This window comes from Haliotis rufescens, unplaced genomic scaffold (genome assembly GCF_023055435.1).
Source record: "Haliotis rufescens isolate VD_foot unplaced genomic scaffold, xgHalRufe1.0.p SCAF_8, whole genome shotgun sequence".
Classification (NCBI taxonomy): Eukaryota; Metazoa; Mollusca; class Gastropoda; order Lepetellida; family Haliotidae; genus Haliotis; species Haliotis rufescens.
In genome coordinates this window covers 18088656-18103501 of record NW_025964372.1, presented here as the reverse complement: position 1 = coordinate 18103501, position 14846 = coordinate 18088656, and the positions used below count along the sequence as shown (strand labels likewise).

The window sequence follows — 14846 nt, the reverse complement described above, 5'->3', positions numbered from 1 at the left end:
CCAAAGCCATATCCCCCTCAGTTACAGAACGTTCAATATGACCACCACACCACAGTCAATCCTATCACTATATAATGATATGTATCTGATTTTACAACCCACGACTGTACAGTAATACGTTGAGCCTGACGAAGTGACAACGCCCTGGCCATGGCTAAATCTCCTTATCAGTTCCAGTAATCAGACTTCACTGAGAAGGATAATGTATCAGCTATCTCATCTTAATCAAATTAGGCCAGGGCATTCTCCTGGCAATCTGCGTCCAATGGTCAAGCCGATTCACGGACATATGGCGATCAGCCGCCAGTGACAGACTACTCGAGAACAAAGAGACTCCATCAACCTTTTATTGACTCAAATATCGTCTGCTCTTTCCGTGTTTACGCGGGAATCTCGAATATTTACGCGAGAATCTCGTTTATTTACCTGGTCAGGACATATTTCTGCATTGTCCTCCACATTCCATTGACGACGACAGGTACGTCGTTCACCTTCTTGTAATGAAATTTCGGCCATTGATTTGAGAATCTTCTCCCAACGTGGAATACGCCTCGACACACAGTCATAAACTTTCACTGTCGAATCTATATCGTATAACCCTGCTGTGTGGCACGCTCGTTCATTGATCCGTTAAGTTGAACCAACTGTGAGCGGACAAACCTTTGTCCAACACACTGTAACAGTGTAGAGAGGAAATTGACCAATCAAACACTGTCTTTCATGTTCAGAGTAAAAACCATTATACGGAAAAGACCAGATGGTGAATTCATTGTAGTGCCTTAACCATTGTGTATATATTATCATTCAAACATTTATCACTATGATGTACACCCAAAGATACCCTTTCAAGGCAAACCGGTAACAATGGTAAAACATCAACAGCTCGTGCGAGAGTTATGTTTATTTGTTCATTCAAGCTGCTTGAAAGAAGATCGTTTATCATGGCTGCCGTGTCCTACCTTCCACCTGTCCATCTGCCCATATATTAGTTCGTGACGGTCCATATGATAGGGACGAAAGGAGATAATTAGACACTTATCGCGTTTTTCAATAGACGTGTTTAGTTTCAGCATGTAAAGTGTGTGTATGACAATTGCCCGTGGCTGATAAAAACATCGCACCGTCTGGCATACGTTTGACTGTGAACAGCAATGGGGAGCTTAGCTGTAACGCAAGGATGAGGCGTCGGTTGAGTCAGATTATTTCAGTGTCATCAACAGCATCCACGGATACGTACCTAGGGTATTATTTAGTTTCATCAGACGGATAGGGCATTTTTTCAGAACATGTTATAATGGTTATCAACCATCTAATGGAGATGTGAATTTGACATCAAAATATTCGATCTCTTTGGAATGTTCCCCCTTCATTGAGTCAGTGGGGTTTTACGCCGCCTTTGTCGTAGACGTCTACCACGTGTCCCCAGGTAACTCTCTCTCTCTCTCTCTTTCTCCCCCCCGCCCCCCTTTCCGGATTCCTGGTTATAATTGCTTCAGCAACCCATGCTTACTATAAAAGGCGATTATTCTTGTTGTAAACGTAGACCAATGGTATCAAGTTGTAAGGCTCGTTGACTTGATGCATGTCACCGTATCCCAATTGCATTGATTAATGCTCATGATGTCAATCACTGGAATGTCTGGTCCAAACTACATTATTTACAGCTGCAATCATTTCGCTGGAATGTTGCTGAGTACGCCATGAAACAGCAAAGAAACAGACCAACTTCATCAGAATGCATACGAACTGACCAATCTTAGTGGAACGCCACAACTTGCACAGACACGCGCACACGCACGCACAGACAGACTGACAGACACACACACACACACACCTGTAACGGGTGAGAAGAACAAGCTGCTCCTCCAGGGTAACGGTTCTTTTGGATGCTGAACATCTGCCTCAAAGATCAGCCTCTCCTACCTGAAGTCGTTCCGACGGTGTCGAGAGCCGTGACCATCTTTCACGTAGCCCGATCTGACTTGAAGAAGAAGATGCTTCAAGATAGACGATTGGTCATCCCCGAGGCCCCCTTGCTGGCCAGGTTCAGACACATCAGCACACAGCCAGCGCACAGTTTTCATCGTCCCGGTTAATGATAGGTCCCGTTTCAGATTGGACCGGACACTGACCGTTGTTAACACGGGTGAGTCTGGTTCGATATGGCGTGATGAACACGAAGTTAAGTATGGCGGATTCCGGACTACAATAAACTATCCGTTTTATAGTGGCCAATCAGTGACGTAATGACCTTCACCCATGACACGACAACTGGGCATGGGGAGAGAATCCGACAGAGCTGCAAGAACGGTCACTGGAGTGAGTGAGCGAGTGAGCGAGCACTATTACAGTCACACATATTTTGCCACCTGGGGATTCGAACCCGGTGTTCAGAGCGAGGAGAGCTTTAACCATCATGCTACCCCATCCCCTAGACTGTCTTGCAGTCACTGAACTATATATATATATATATATATATATTTTGCTTCAGTCCAGCCCATACTGTAATGCTATAGCCCTAAATGAAGCAAGTCAAGGGACTCCTTTTAAATATAAATGGAGTTTGTGTTTTTTTCAAAAGCAGAGACTAAGCGTTAGTTCACCCTATCACCTATCAACACCAGAGAATACTACATTCAAACAGTTATCCAACACCTCATTGATAAAGGCGTGTTTTGTAATGTATAGTACGCAACGGAATAGAAAGTTCACTTCAAGTTATTTGAGAATATGCTGTTTCGGAACTCAATGTCAGTCATATTATCTCCCTTTGCAATCCACCGCCAAATTGCATTTGTAATGGGATGAAAGTAACATTTAATCACAATTCAAAGTAATACCACCTTCGAAGAATTAAATAGACTGCGTCTTTGATAATGAACAGTTACCAGACACGAGAGCCATTTATGTAAGTTAGTGGGAAAACCATCCATTATTCGTCGACACAATGTGAACGATATTTGATACGTCACGTTTCTAATAAGGTCGCAACTCAACGAATTAGAAGAAAATAAGCATCTGGGATTAGTGAATTTAAACTCAATGACTCGTGTACATAACACAACATATGATCCTCGGTTTTTCTTGGATGACGAAGTCATTCCAGTATCTCCCTTCCAAACCCAGCAGGCATTCCGGCTCAGCAGCCTCGCCGTGTATGTTGATCATCAACGTTTTATTGACTCAAATATCGTCTGCTGTTTCCGTGTTTACGCGGGAATCTCGAATATTGACGCGAGAATCTCGTTTATGTACCTGGTCAGGACATATTTCTGCATTGTCCTCCACATTCCATTGACCACGAAGTCGGTGGCCACAACATTGATAAAACCCCCTACTGTGTGGCTCGGTGTTCATACTCTCAACCACTTGTTTGTCTTGGGGACCGGGATAATCACACCCCCACTTTGTGGATCGGTGATCATGTTCTCAGCCACTTGTTTGTCTGGGGAACCTGGGTGATCATACCCCTCCCCTCCCCCTCGTCGCTATATGGCTGAAACAATGCCGATGTGACGTTAACTTTTAACTCACTCACACCCCCACTTTGTGGCTCGGTGCTCATGCTCTCATCCACTGGTTTGTCTGGCCCATATTATTCCTCTTATTTAACTGTTATTGCCGACTACGGCGCAAACCACATTAGTCACCTTAAGCGAACACACAAAAGTATGTGTCCCATGCACTACATCATAAACTTTATAATTATCTGATAAATATCAACACAACTTTTCATGAGAATCATATACAGTAAAATAACGAAGCTACGAACCACCAGCAATATTACAGCTACTCATAGAGCAGCCAACTCATGCTTGAACTATAATGTCTTCACTAGTGGTCTTAGAACACAAAGGGACGTGTGTATTAGAAATATGGCATTTTTTCCCCTGTTAACATTTGTCAGTACAGCATGGCTGTCCCCGCTGAGGTGTGTATGATATACGCCTCATCCTACACCTTGATTGTGATATACGCATTGTGGGGAAAATACTCGGGTATCCTACAGCTTGTGGCTGATATACTCGGTATCCTCGTCGTCTATGGTTCCTTCATTCGCTGTGCAGAGTTGCGTCCCTTGGACATGCCAGAAACCAATGATCGTTGGTTAGAATCCCAGTTCGACCCGATCATGTTTCTAGGTATGTCAGTATCGTGCCCGTGCTCGTGTGTTTCACCAAAGTGACAAACGTCTGAAACCTGGATTACTGTGAGTTTTCCTCCAACATTAAGCCAATGCGACGTGATATAACTGATGTTCTGTTCAGAGCGGCGTTAAACCCAACTCACTCACATCACCAACCTCTCTCCTTCCTTCTCTCAATCACCTTCCCGCAAACCCATCTTCCCCCAATCTTACTCCCATCAATCTCCAATCACAAACCTCGCCTCCCGCCTCAATCCCCCACCTCCTCTTCCCATTTACAAGACGACACAATATGGCGTAACAAGCAGATTGTTTAATTACGGCTGTGACAGTCCTGTCTGATCAGTAGCAAGTCCCACACCGCCCGTGTAACGAGGGTTTATCAGCAAAAGCGTCGATCTATTCCCCGGCAATTAGCCGGGGGCCGCATCAGCGTTCACCTGGCCCGGACCACGACTGAAGGCACACACTGTAATTGACATCGCCGTCTGCTTGACACCGTTTCAATTTAAACGTAAGCTTTCAATTTATTGACACTACGTTGAATGTAATTTGCAAACTGTTCGGGTTTCCAATTCGAGACATTGTACACGCCGAGCTTATTTTCTCGTTTCAATGTAGTGTAATTTTAGAAGCTGTCAATTACGACATGGCAATAGATTCGCGGTGTTCTCGCCTCAACTGGTGTATCGCTATGCCTTATCCCCCGAGAAACGCTCCTGTCAGAACAATAGCATAATCAACGGTGAATACCACCCAATTTGGACTGGCCACAAGCCTTCTCATTACCATGTACTTGTCAAGTTAATTCAATCCTTGTTATGGATTATGTTTCAAACCGATATACACGAAACACTACAAGAACGCAATCAAATTTATCTCCGTGTTATGATCGTTTCGTCTGAAGGAACGTCTTGAGTTATTCCTTGCTATCAGATCGAGTAATGTTGGCTAATCGTGAATTCTGGCTGTGATACAAAACACATTTATGACAAGATTCATATTTACACGCATATTGTTGCCGTCAAGGTCCAGTTTAGGATCCTGTGAGTGGTGTGTGATGAAAGTGTAGAGCAACGTAACCTAAATATGTTCTCAATAGTTGGGGTATCGATCGGAAACAGCCTTACGTCGTAATTCGCAGCGTCTCAGATAAAATGGCAGCTTTCATCAACGTGACAGTAGTTGTGTTCGAGACACACCCGCCTCTCTCCCGACGAGGCTTCTCGTCTCCCTATCGCTTCTCTCCCCAAATCTCGTCACTCTCTCTCCACGTCTTGTCACCTTCTCGCCTCTCACTTCTCTCCCCACCCTCTCACTTCTCTCCCCACCCTCTCGCTTCTCTCCCCACGTCTCGTCACCTTCTCGCCTCTCTCCACGTCTTGTCACCTTCTCGCCTCTCCCCACGTCTTGTCCCCTCTCGCTTCTCCCCACACGTCACTACACCCTCTCGCCCTTGACTCCACGGCAAGCCAGAAGCCGTGTCTGACCCACTCTCGCCTCACCTCTCGCATACAACAGAAAGGTACAATGCTAATATATATTGACTGCCACCCCGTCACTGAACCCCACAACACAGGTGCGAAGATCGCCTGTAGATGGGCACACATTGGCCTCGCCCGATTACCCCTCTATATACTAATGGTAAATATGAAAATTCATAAACACATACGTCCAAACCGTCATTGTGGAACAGTTGAGAGGCACAATCTAGTCTCAAATCAAATGAAATAGTTACATATTTGTCAAAAGGCACAAGAATGTTGTTTAAGATTGTCTTTTGTTCGGTATTTTTTTTAGCGACTCGGGGGAGCCAGAGAGTTATTAATGGGGCAATACGAATCATATTTCCTCTCTTATCCGAGAGGTGTCAAACTCATATCCGCTTGCTAAACGATACACGAACAATGACTTGAACGACGAGTGAAGGGTGGGATATTTCAGCGCCACGAAACACTGTTAATAAAACTGAAATTCAAGAGTTCATGATAAAACGATACATATCATAAAACACGACTCGGTGAGTCAGTACGCGAGGGAATGTTGTGAACGCTGATGAGGTAGATGACACACAATCAGCCAAGCCACCCCATCCCCATGCAAGGGCACTATTTCATAAGATTAGCATAAAAATGAGGACCAGTATTTCACCCGGATTCGCAATGTGTCCCAGATATGAGCATTAAAAATGTATGAACACGTCCGTCCGTCTTCAGTTATTTTACTAAAAGCCTAGGCAAGTCTAGAATTAACTAAACCAAGTCTAGTTTTCTTGATTCCACAAAACAGCAGAAGCGGAAAGGTTCTTTTGAAGAATAAAATACAATTATTTCAAAAAAATGTTTTCATAGACTAGTGTTGTACTAGTCTATATTAAACTGAGAATAGTCATATTGCCCATACCAAAATAGAACGCCAACGCCATAAAACAGCCAGTCTCGATTATCCGCCGACACAGATTCCATTGGGCGTGATAGGCAGAATAGCGGTGAAAATACGAATGGATTACTGAAAATCTGTGATGACACCAAGTGTTCGCGAAAAGGGTAAGCATGTCATGTCCACCCGCCACTCACACAACTGGCATAAAAAAATGTGCTTGTTGCATGACATAACACAGAAGTCTTCCTGTCAACAAACGTTCACGTCAACACACGTTCACGACCATGACTACAAGTACACCAAGTACGGACACACACAAGAGGGCATGTCTATTCTTAACGGCGTTTCACGCTTCTGCTATTTTTTTCCACTTCTTAAATTAGGCGCTGAATGACGTCTGCATTCACCCCTGCATTGCCGTGCTGGGTCGAGTTCTGACAGATGCGCACGCACTAAGTGGCTCCTCTGCAGCGTAATTATGCACACAAAGCTCCACGTGTACATGGATGCTATCTTTCTCATTACGTTCCTTTAGAGATTGTTAATTAGCGTTACCAGTGCCATGGCTTGCTAGAACTTACCAGATGAGGTGAAATTGGGTTTAACGTCGTGTCCAAGATTATTGCACTTATATAGCGACGTGCATACACGTGTGTGTGTGTGTGTGTGTGTGTGTGTGTGTGTGTGTGTGTATGGCTGCCTGTACTGTACTCGTCCCGACTGATGCCGATTTATAGTGCTAGAACACTGAGATACCATGCCGCAGTTTAACATGAATACCCCACTCAGACACAGTATACTGACTCCGAGCCGCCCAGACAGGGTAACAACAAGTACCATCTTTTAACGTCTTTTGGTATGACGCGGCCGGGGATCGAACCCCGGACCTACCGCTCTCCGGGCGGACGCTCTACTAGACCACGAAGGCGGTCCCAGAACTTACTGAGAAATTCATTAGGTTTCAAAAGTATACCAACGCTATTCATACATGGAACATGACTTTGAGGTTTTAATGCCGAAAAGCCCGTATTCCTTCCTAACAGACAGTTTGTGTGATCTTTTAAGTTGAAATTCGTTAACAAACAGTCACACTTAATGAAACGTATTTTCGTCGCAATAAATGACATATCTCAAACTCCGCCACAAAAAGATGTAATTCCGACGTTAGTGATGTGTGGAAAACGCGTCACAACTAATCTAATTACGTTCATGAAATAAATCTACTATTTTTCATTATTGCACAGATCCACGCTCTAAAGCCCTACATCACCCAGATAACATACGACCGACACATTCAATTATGCTGGATGTAAAAGGGAAAATTCGTTCCCATTACAAATATTAAACGCGAAAGGCTGACAACATAGTCACGGTAAATTAATCCAGGCCCAATTGCGCCAAAGTGAAGTAAATTCCGAATTGGCGACATTGGGTAAACACCGTCCACGGGAATTAATTATACTCCTCTGTCCCTGACTCATATTTCAATTAGGAATTGTTTCGTGACGTCACCGTTTGCCAAGATAATTAAAAATGGACGTTTTAAGAGCCCCGGCTACCCAATGTAATAACGGAATGGATTGGCGGTTCCTGCGCCATTATTAGGAGAAAGGAAAAGTATGCTGGGGACCGGTTATTGTCTTAAAGGGATCCTTCATTGTACGAGTTTGACAAACCTTTGTCTTTTGTCCAATGTTGACGTTTTTTGTTAGGGGATAATACTCAGCCAAAATACTGATGTTAAAAGCAATTTCATTATGAGGATTATGCTAATATCAATCAATTTTAGCCATCGTGAAAATGAAAACGACGCCCATACTCTCTTTGTCAACTTCGTCTGAGTAATGAGGACAACACCGAACAGCATGTGAACCAGTAGGGACTCCTCCCATCGAGGGAGTTTAAACAGGGTAGCAGAGTGGGTTGGTGTTCCATAGTCTCGCCTATTACAAAACTTCGTTTCTAACTTAATCTCCGCGTACGTCAGAGCAGGAAATCTATAATATCTGTATTGTCTTCCTGGTCAGAGAGAAAAGTCTGTTTGTTTCTTTGTTGTTTATCGCCGCACTCGATAATATTCCAGCTACATGACAGCGGTCTGTAAATAATCGAGTCTGGACCAGACAATCCAGTGATCGACATCATGAGCATTGATCCACGCAATTGGGATCGATGACATGCATCAACCAAGTCAGCGAGCCTGACCACCCGATCCCTTTAGTCGCCTCTTACGACAAGCGTAGTCGCCTTTTACGGCAAGTAGAGAGAAAAGTACATTGGTGAAGTGCAATGCTTCACCAAGAAGCTGACGCATACACCCCCCACCCCCCGAGGATATCTGTTGTTGCTATGTATTAAGCAAATCTAGTCAGTCTGATTCTGATGCTGACATGTCGGAAACAAGTGTCAGCGGTTTCGCGGGACATCCAATTTACTCCAAGTTCAGCCAACCTTTTCAATAGACAAGGAATATAATTACGGCCAGGGTTTAGCGCTGTCAATGGATAATAATTTCTGCTTCCCAAAGAACCTTCACTCATTTGCCAACATTGAAGTGCTGTTTGAACCATGCGTACTCGGCTGTTTCGTGAAAAGGCGATATTTCTCCAAGACCCCACGCTGGGGCAGAACAAGACGCGGATGAAATTTAACCTTAACGAGTCGCTAGTCCTCGCCCCATTTTAGCAACTTTGAAAGAACGCCGCGGCTTTGAAATTTATTTGTGTTACATCGAGAAAAGCTTCAGCAAAGTAGATTTCTTATTTACTTACTTCCATGCCTGGGGTAGTATTCCAAATACGTTATTAGGAAAAGCCACGAGTCTGAGGGTGATGGGAGAATATATCACCGCCCGTTACAACAGTAGACGGTGTATGTGGCAGATCACCACTGTTCAGTTAGGGTGGCCATTAGGATTGATGGTGTCAGTGTGCTGGTCACTCAGTGAAATGGAGACCGCTTTCCAATCCAATGAATGCACCTGGAAGCTCACTAAGACAGCTAATGGGATAGAATAGATTGCTGATGTTGACTGATTGAACTGACCGTACACCTAGGTTAAAGCCCTACATAAATGTTGCTCCACAGTTGCCCAACACAACAATGACCATCCTCCGGTGCCACCGAATTGTGAATGAGGCTCCACAGCGGTGTGCTGGAAATTCGAGGACTTATTTTGACAGCACTGGGTCAAATAGCAAACGTTTTCCTTTAACGTTTGTTTGTTTATTTTTTTGCTGTTTGACGCCACACTAGCAATATCACAGCTATATGACATCAGTCTGTAAATAGTCTAGTCTGGACCAGACAATCCAGTGATTGACATCTTGAGCATCCCTCTACGAAATTGGGATGCGATGACATACATCAACCAACCAACGAGCCTGACCACCCGATCCCGTTAGTCGCCTCTTACGACAAGCATGGGTTTCTGAAGGCCAATTCTAACCCGGTCTTATCTGGAGGTTATCTGAAATGTAAGTAGATCTGAAACGTCACAAAATACGAAAGCAATCCACAACCTACTCACCGAATGTAATCATTCCGACATAGAATCATCCCTGCTTTTGTGAAACACGATGTCCCGATTTCGCCAAGCTGTGCCTGACAGCAAGAACACTTTAGGCAACCTGTGTGCCAGTATCTGTCTAATGCGTGTAAGAGGAATCTGTCTACGATGCGCGCACCGCACCCCCCACACGCTTTAACCGGACCCCCTCCGTTCGGGCCCCCATTACCCTGGGGGTTGTTGGTTGCTTGAGACACTAAACTGCCGTTCATTTGGAGCTGGTTGCTGTCTGCGTTTCCTACAAAACAAACAACATTTCTTTTAAAAAAAAGCAAATTTAAAGGGAGGAAATATGTGATCCAAGATAACATATTTGCAAACATGGTTTTATTAGACAAGATTAATAGGTTATATCAGTCTAAAGTAAATCCCACTGCGTGTGTTAACTGCACTGAATTAACATGGGTGATGATTCAAACAGGAAGTAGAAGAGTTATCGGCCTTGACATTGTTCTTCTGTCGGATGAGGTCGAAATTCTGTCTCTCAACAAGAACCACAGGCAGCGCCATAAGACGACAGAAATTACCCCCAATCGCTAGTCAATACAGAGTGGGGTTAATTTGATAAATGGTTTAGATTAACCCTTAAGTAAACACAAATGATAGCAGACAAATAGCTATTGAGAGCATCAATCGATGTAGCGCCGCAGGCAACATGCGGCAAGTTAATATCCATATCAGTGCTGTGGCTAAATGATGTTATAGTACAAGACAGCGTCAAGGACGGGACTGTAGGCAACGTCTATAGACACAGGCTGAAAACAAACCCTCCCCCACCCATGCGCGGGGCTGCTGGTCATCTACGTAGGTGGGGTGGGGTGGCGTGGGGTGGGGTGAGAGACTGACTGGTCATATACACTGAGACGAGGCGGCAGCAGAATCACTATAGCAAATTCACGCGAGAGCGAACGACAACTGAAAATCCTAACGCCTGTCGAGCTAATTCCAAAATCAATTAATTCATGAGAAATGGCGGAAACGGCAACATGAAAGAAACTGGCAGCACATTTTTCTAAAGATAGGATTAGCAAAACAACAAAGAACTAAAATGACATTATGTTTTACAATAGGTATGATCAAAAAGTAGATTGCAGTAAAAACGGAATAAGGTTTCTTTGAGGATCGACACTTGAAATAATTAGGTATGGTAATGGAACAATGTGTAGATCGCCTCGGGGGTCGGGCACAGCGGGGTGGGGTGTACGCCTTTAAGTCGAACAACGGAGGTGTGGAAACGGTCAATTGTCCCAAAGGACAATATATGACCAGTGGTCAGTATGAAAACTGCACGGCCATAATAGCTGTTATCCCTGCGTCGAAATTAGGGGGCGGAACGAACCGATGTCTACCAAAGCCAATTTAAGGGCGCTAAAAAGCTGATCATAAAAGCCATAAAGGCAAATATATATTAACAATTTCATAAAAATGGTACCAACAATAGCTTTGTATCCCGACCGGGACAAAATGAAATTGACAAAACCCAGGGGATGGGTTCCCCGTGAAGATGTATTATCCAGATGATAGCTGATAACACCCTTCTACAGGCTATCTCCGTTTAATGTACTCCAGTGATTGACAAGCTGACACTAATTGCACTTAACACAGGTTTCCAAATATTGATTCTAAGTACTTCTGTCAACTTCAAAATTCATCACAAACGTCTTCAATATTTACTGTCGTGAAAACATATATTGGAAGCCTGATCGAGGTCTGAAAGCTTTTTAAGTGAGTGTTTTATCGAGAAGCATGTTCTGATAGATTATAGTTGTGATACTCCGGTAACAGTGGAAGGGGAATGTTAATTTACTGCTGCTACTAATTGCCAGCCTTCATGCTAGCCCGTCACCCGGGACAACTAAATTTTACTGAGGACAAGAAACAATTCAATCATGGTAGTCCTCATCACGGACCTATATAACCGGACCTATTATACAAGTCCGTGTCCTCATTAACTAAAAGCATTTGAGGGCTAATATTCTGAACCATTTTTCAATGCAATTTGAACTGAATAAAATTGATAAAAAGTTGCCCTGTTTGTCTTGTTAAAGTAGGACTACCTGCAAATTCTGAGAACTAGTGAAATAAGGTTTCAGTAGTTCTAATGACTAGTCTTACCCCTCCCCCACCCCGAATTTCTGAGGCTGGGTTTCGTTGTCACGCAAGCATATACTCACCTACAGTACACAAAGCTACGCAACAAATAACGTCAAGTATCTTCTCGTCTCACATTATCTCGTCTCGCGTTAACAAGAAGCAATAGGACCATAAGCCATCTTACCGGAAGATGCAGTGTGTCGTGTTCAATTATTCGTAAAGGTAATCTCCCTCGAAATGTTAGAATTATGGAATTACGAAATATTGTTCGTTTCAATCAAGTTGTTTGTTTGTTTGTTTGTTTAACTCCGCACTCAGCAATATTCCAGCTGTATGACGGCGGTCTGTAAATAATCGAGTCTGGAACAGACAATCCAGTGATTGACTTCATGCGCATCGGTCCACTCAACTGGGATACGATGACATCCATCAACCACGTCAGCGAGCCTGACTATCCAATCCCGTTAGTCGCCTCTTACGTCAAGCATAGTCGCCTTTTACCGCAAGCATAGGTTGCTGAAGACCTATTCTACCCCGGATCTTCACGGGTCTTCTATCAGGTAAATACAGTCCAATTAGTATGTTTTAGGCGTAAAAGACATGCTCAACTGCATTCCTAATCGCTCTTTACCACTGTCAAGTTGACTATAATCATTTATATGTCACAACCTTTAATTTAGTCATTTATTTAGGACAATAGACATTAGGAACAGGAGGTCACTTGATGTACCGTGCATCGTATGCCAACTGCGTTAATCGATGCTCACGCTGTCAAACACTGCATTGTCTGGTCTAGACTCGATTATTTACAGACCGCCCACATATAGTTGGAATAACGCTGAGTACTGTGTTAAACCTGAGACAACCCACCAGTATATGGTCTCTGGTTAAACAACAAACAAAACTCAGCGAGGTTTTATTCCACGTCGAGACACACCAGTGTTCGAGACATTAGGGGACACCGTTCGAGACAAGACAGGACGCATATATCGACGCTATACACTCAAGCGCTACCCAATTGACAAGCACATATATGCGCACTTAGTTACTCCAACATCCGGGCATCAGGGCTACATATAGACGTGTTTACATGTGCGGGGGTGAAGTGTTTAGCTCACACAGGAGGTGGGATCTGATATGAGAATGTTTAGAAGTGAGTTAGTTCATAAACCCGTGAATACATAGACGACCGTGTTTCACTTCAATCATGGCCATATGTTCCCCAATTTAAATTTACCAGAGACAGATGTCAGTTCTCGCTGCGTCGGGAAGGGAGGGAAGCTTACGATCAGGTGCGAGGTATTGTGGAGGACAGCAAGTACCTCTTTCATAAACCGAAGTCTTATTAGGAGAAATAAGAACGATGGTCAAAAGGGGGCGTGGTTGAAAACTGGGCAATTTAATGAGCGTGGTGTTGAAAGAGCGACAATTTGTTTGTTTGTTTGTTTGTTTTGGGCCGCACCCAGCAATATTTCAGCTATATGACGGCGGTCTGTAAATAATCGAGTCTGGACCAGACAATCCAGTGATTGAGACCATACTGGGGATCCTATACTAGGGGCACTGTACTGGCGGCCCTATACTGGGGGCCCAATGCTGGGATCCCACCAGGGTGGTGTTAGCTGAAACACGGATCCGATTCCTAAAGCTCGCTGCAACAAATGGCGATGTATCCAAACAGAGGATGGTTCCCCACACACATCCTGGCCCCCAACAACCACTCTCATCATCACAACCATGTTACACACCTCCACAGCTCTCTCGTGATGCATAATTTATTCCATGAGGTATACAACAGTGTGTTGTATTTGCCCTGGGGTTCAATGATAGGATCGGAAGACTCATCATAAAACGGATAACTTTACATCGTAGTTTGCCACTGTACTCTACATTGCACCGCTCAACAAGGTCAAAAGGTCTAACTCAAAGTTTGTCCTCGAATCAGTGATTTTGGTTTGGCAGGAATACAACGACAAAAAATGACATTTTGGTCGGGAGTGAAAATGCGGTCGACGTGAAACACGCACATAAGAAACGACACCCTGTCGAGAAATATCAAACAAAGGGATATAATATCCCACAAAATGATAACTTTAATATGGCATCTGCCATTGTCAAGGCAATGGGTGGACAGAGACTCAGCAGTGAAAGGGTCAAGGAAGCCGGACTAAACTCTAACCTGATCCGGATTTTAAGAACCGCCTTGGCTAAAAGCTTAATTGGTCACTCAACAGTGAAAGGGTCAAGGAAGCCGGGCTAAACTCTAACCTGATCCGGATTTTAAGAACCGCCTTGGCTAAAAGCTTAATTGGTCACTTAACTGTGAAAGGGTCAAGGGGCAAGCCATGATTGAATCTGGAAGGAGGCGAATCACGGCTCTTGGCCTTGATGAGTGTTCCCTGTCAGGGAGTAACCACAAGCTGCTTAGCGTGAGTGAGTGAGTGAGTGAGTCAACATCAGTTTGAGCATCACTTCAGTTTGAACATCACTTCAGTGACGTATGTAGTAGGCAAATAGCACGTAGTGGAAGACGAGGTGAGGTGACGTGAGGTGAGATGAGATGATGGTGTTTAACGTCGCGTTCAAGATTATTGCACTTATATAGAGACCTGCATATATATATCTCCCTCTGTGTGTGTGTGTGTGTGTGTGTGT

At 44.0% G+C, this 14846-nt stretch overlaps 1 protein-coding gene across 1 annotated transcript in view; it reads right to left on the bottom strand.

The window, feature by feature from the left end:
* Window positions 1-14846, bottom strand: part of LOC124142460 (LIM domain transcription factor LMO4.1-like) — a 58535-nt gene that overhangs the window by 31492 nt on the left and 12197 nt on the right. The window contains exon 2 of the mRNA XM_046510935.2: window positions 10059-10335. Within this exon, the coding sequence (XP_046366891.1) occupies window positions 10059-10335 (277 nt within the window). The remainder of the gene's footprint in view (window positions 1-10058; window positions 10336-14846) is intronic.